Below are 3,532 nucleotides of genomic sequence, written 5' to 3' on the forward strand. Positions count from 1 at the left end.
AATAAAAATATGATTTTAATGTATGTGCTGGTATATGTATTATTTGTTACGTATGGTTTAGAACGTGATGAATCATTAAACTCACTAAGTTTGGATGGTTCCAGGTGAGAATGATTTTGAGAGAGGCGCTGACGCTTTAGTGGATCGACTCCAGCAGTACACTCCCGAAGGACTTTATTTTCCGCACTTACTTAGTATTTAAAGTTTTTACGTACAGATTTTGAGGATTATTTATTTAGAAATTTTATGTTTTATTTTGAAGTCTAGTGTGGATTATTTTATAAGGTGACGTATGCTTTTGGTGGTTGATAATTTATGGATTTTTATGCATTTAAGATTTTAAATGTTGAGTTATTTTCAATGAGTTTCAAATTTCATGATTTATATATATAAAAAGTTAGTATGATTTTAAAGTTAAAAAATAAGAGATGTTTCGTATATATAGTGAAGGAACGAGTGTTGGGCACCTTGAGGTGCTTCAAACATAATATTTTCCAAGAGCTGCAATAGCTCGTGTTCTAAGAATGTTTACACCGATGAATTAAATCGAATTTGATATAAAATCAAGCGAAAAAAAAACACTCGAAATAATCTTTCGTTAAGAAACACTGATATATTTTATATCATGTGTAACTGAATAACTGAAAATATGGGGAACCGGTTGTGACATATCAGTTCAGTTGGTGAAAACTGAACCGACGGATGCTCTAACTGATCAAATCAGTTTGAAAACAGTAGTTAAACAATTAAATACACAAGATATGTTTATGTATGTTCAGAGATTTCAACTGCTCCTACGTCACCCCTTCTACCACCTCGGGTAGGATCCACTAGAAGACTTTGATTTATACAATACCTTATACAAACATACCCAGCTTAGGACTTACCAACTGCCTAACTGAACTTCTAGTATAGACTGAAGGCAGCACCTTCCAGTCAACACTTGTTTAACATCTGTGTGTCAAAAACTACATACACAAGTTTATTGTCTTTATGCAAGACTATGTTTGAGTGGTGGGGTGTGTGTGTGTGTGAGAACTGATCTCTGAGTTCAACACGAAAGTGTTCTCACATACTGAGGGAATTGTGCTTCTAATCTAAGCTGATAACACGATGAAGTGTTCCCTCTGGGCTGATTGTTTCTTGTAAGCTAATATGCAATATGTGTGCTCTTCTTCTTTGTATCTTCACACACTCTAGTTTTTCTACAACACTATATCGGTCTTCACTGATCTTCTATTTATAGGCGAGAAACTGATCGTACAGTGAGACTCAATAATTGTATCCGTTGCAGCTTGAATATGTTCCTAGAGATTTGTACTTCGACTTTTTCGACATCTACGCTGGAACATTTTGTCTTTAAGTTTTGCTGCAACGTCCAATATTGTACCTTTGATCGTACAATAACTTTTCCTCAGTGTGTACAGCTTGATTTCATTGAATAAGCTTGTCGTGTTATGAAACTGATTGATTCCTAACTGAAGTTCTGAACTGGTCAATTGAACTGATCTTGATCTGGTTTGGTGAAATCAGTTGGCTCGTCAGCTGAACTGATTTCGCTGCTTCAGTTGAACTTGTCTTTGATATATCAGTTGAACTGAATCAATTTGGTCGATCAGTTGGTGTTTTCAATTTGAGTCTCGATAGCTTCAATTTTGGCTCGATAACTGATCAGTTTGACGCCTGATCAGTTCCAGCTTCCTACGCACTTAGGTAAATCATTAGAAACAAAATAACAAATTTTGTTATCGTCAAAATCAAGATTGCGAACATGAAATATTCCAACATATAGCTTTGAATTTTGAATGTACTCGGATGAGCACATAAAACATCATTGCATTTTCTTAAACACTGTTAAATGCTATTACGAGTCACGTGCATTACGCCACATAAGAATGGAGGTCGTGTTGGTAAAGGTAATTCTAATAGAAATGTGAACAGCCATCTCTTCTAGGAAGGTATTGTTTTGTGAATAGAGGGAAGTTTATGGCATGCCGGAGTAATCGAAACTGAAACAACTCTTAGGGCATTGAAACTTGATACACACTTGAAATAACCGTGCTGGAAATAATATGCGAATTGACATGACAAGTAGGATGATGAAACAAAGTTTTACACATGACAGATTGCAGCAGCCACAACTCATGACATTAATGCTAACAACAAATAGGTTTTAAAATATTCTCCCAATAATATAAGCAACATGTTTACATGATGATGCAACTGAAATTAGAAATTATGCAGCTTTTATTTTTATATGGAGATGTTATAAGGAGTCTTCCAGAATCCATCCATCAGGTTCAGGCAGTATGAAAGGCTTCCCATTTTACACTAATGAAAATAATACAAACACTCCAACTCCGAAATATATCCATATCCAAAATCAACAACCTACTTTTTGATGTCCACCTAAATGACGATCACATAAGCAACAAGTTTACAAACTGACCGATTATTTGGTCGAGGAAGACGAAGAAGCTTCTTGGATGAGGTCATCATATGGGTCCCTGCGCCCTGGAACTTGGCTAATCTGAGAATCCCAGAAAATCTGAGCATTGTGGCGCTCAAAAGTCCAGAATCCATAGGGACGCAGAGGTAAGCTCCACATTTCCTTAGTTTTCTGGCACTTGTCTTTCCTTTCATACAAACGCTCCCTAAAATTCCTGTCCCTCTCCTTCGGATCCTCCATCATACGCAAAATCAAATTCTCCGCAAACTCCATTATGAATCCCATCCTTCTACATCATATTTCAAATACAAGCATTAGAATTAAAGGCTACGATGACAGTGGTAAGTGCAATCCGAGGTCCAATTATATCTAGAAAATAATAAACCAATTAAAAATACATTTAAAATATATATCAGCTACAGCAGGACAAGATCACGCGATACAATATAAACAGCTTCGCTTGGATTAGGGATGAATGATTCCGTAACTTTTCCAGAAACGTGGAGGCTAATATGAAAATAATTAGAACACAAAAATTCAAGCTTCTGAGCCTATTATGAACCCTAGATTCTGATCCCAGATTGAACACAAACAAACAAACAAACAAACAAAATAGGATCAACATAGAAAACGGATAAATTTGGAAACACAAAACCAATCAATCGGACAAAATTTTTGAATTTTGTGGATCGATTTACCAGAATCGATTGATGAGGTAGCAAGGCAAACGTGATAAATTGGTAGTAATGGTTTAACGAATTTACCACTGATGCTTGCTCTCTCATTGGTGGGCTTCATCAATATATAGTTGGGTTTTAAAAGTCTAAAAATCTGGATGTTCTATTTCCTTTTCTGGAAGAGCCCACTCGTTTAAGACTATGATAAAGGCCCAATTGCATTTGTGTTGGCATGCAAGTTTAGGCCCAAAAATTTATACAAAATTTGAAAATGGTCTTTTATTCTTGTTGGTATAAATATATACACATATACTTGTGATCTTGTACATAAAATATTACGTTGAAGCTCATGAGAGAGTGTCCATTTTGATGGAGTAGGTGTACTTGCGATAGATTGGTCAAAAGT

At 35.6% G+C, this 3,532-nt stretch overlaps 1 protein-coding gene across 2 annotated transcripts; it reads right to left on the reverse strand.

Moving 5' to 3' along the window:
* Nucleotides 1-2,131: 2,131 nt before the first annotated feature.
* On the reverse strand, nt 2,132-3,239 carry LOC142534970 (uncharacterized). 2 transcript variants are annotated; one of them, XM_075641620.1, is made up of 2 exons: nt 3,148-3,239; nt 2,132-2,738 (listed from the first exon to the last, which is right to left on the reverse strand). In XM_075641620.1, exon 2 carries the CDS (start codon nt 2,732-2,734, stop codon nt 2,453-2,455), a length of 282 nt encoding a protein of 93 aa, XP_075497735.1. In that variant the 5' UTR covers nt 2,735-2,738; nt 3,148-3,239; the 3' UTR covers nt 2,132-2,452. The 2 variants fall into 2 exon arrangements, with proteins under 2 accessions (XP_075497735.1, XP_075497736.1); XM_075641621.1 differs by having other exon boundaries at nt 2,132-2,735; nt 3,148-3,225.
* Between the last annotated feature and the right edge of the window lie 293 nt (nt 3,240-3,532).

This window comes from Primulina tabacum, unplaced genomic scaffold (assembly GCF_025594145.1).
Source record: "Primulina tabacum isolate GXHZ01 unplaced genomic scaffold, ASM2559414v2 Contig766, whole genome shotgun sequence".
NCBI classification, from domain to species: Eukaryota; Viridiplantae; Streptophyta; class Magnoliopsida; order Lamiales; family Gesneriaceae; genus Primulina; species Primulina tabacum.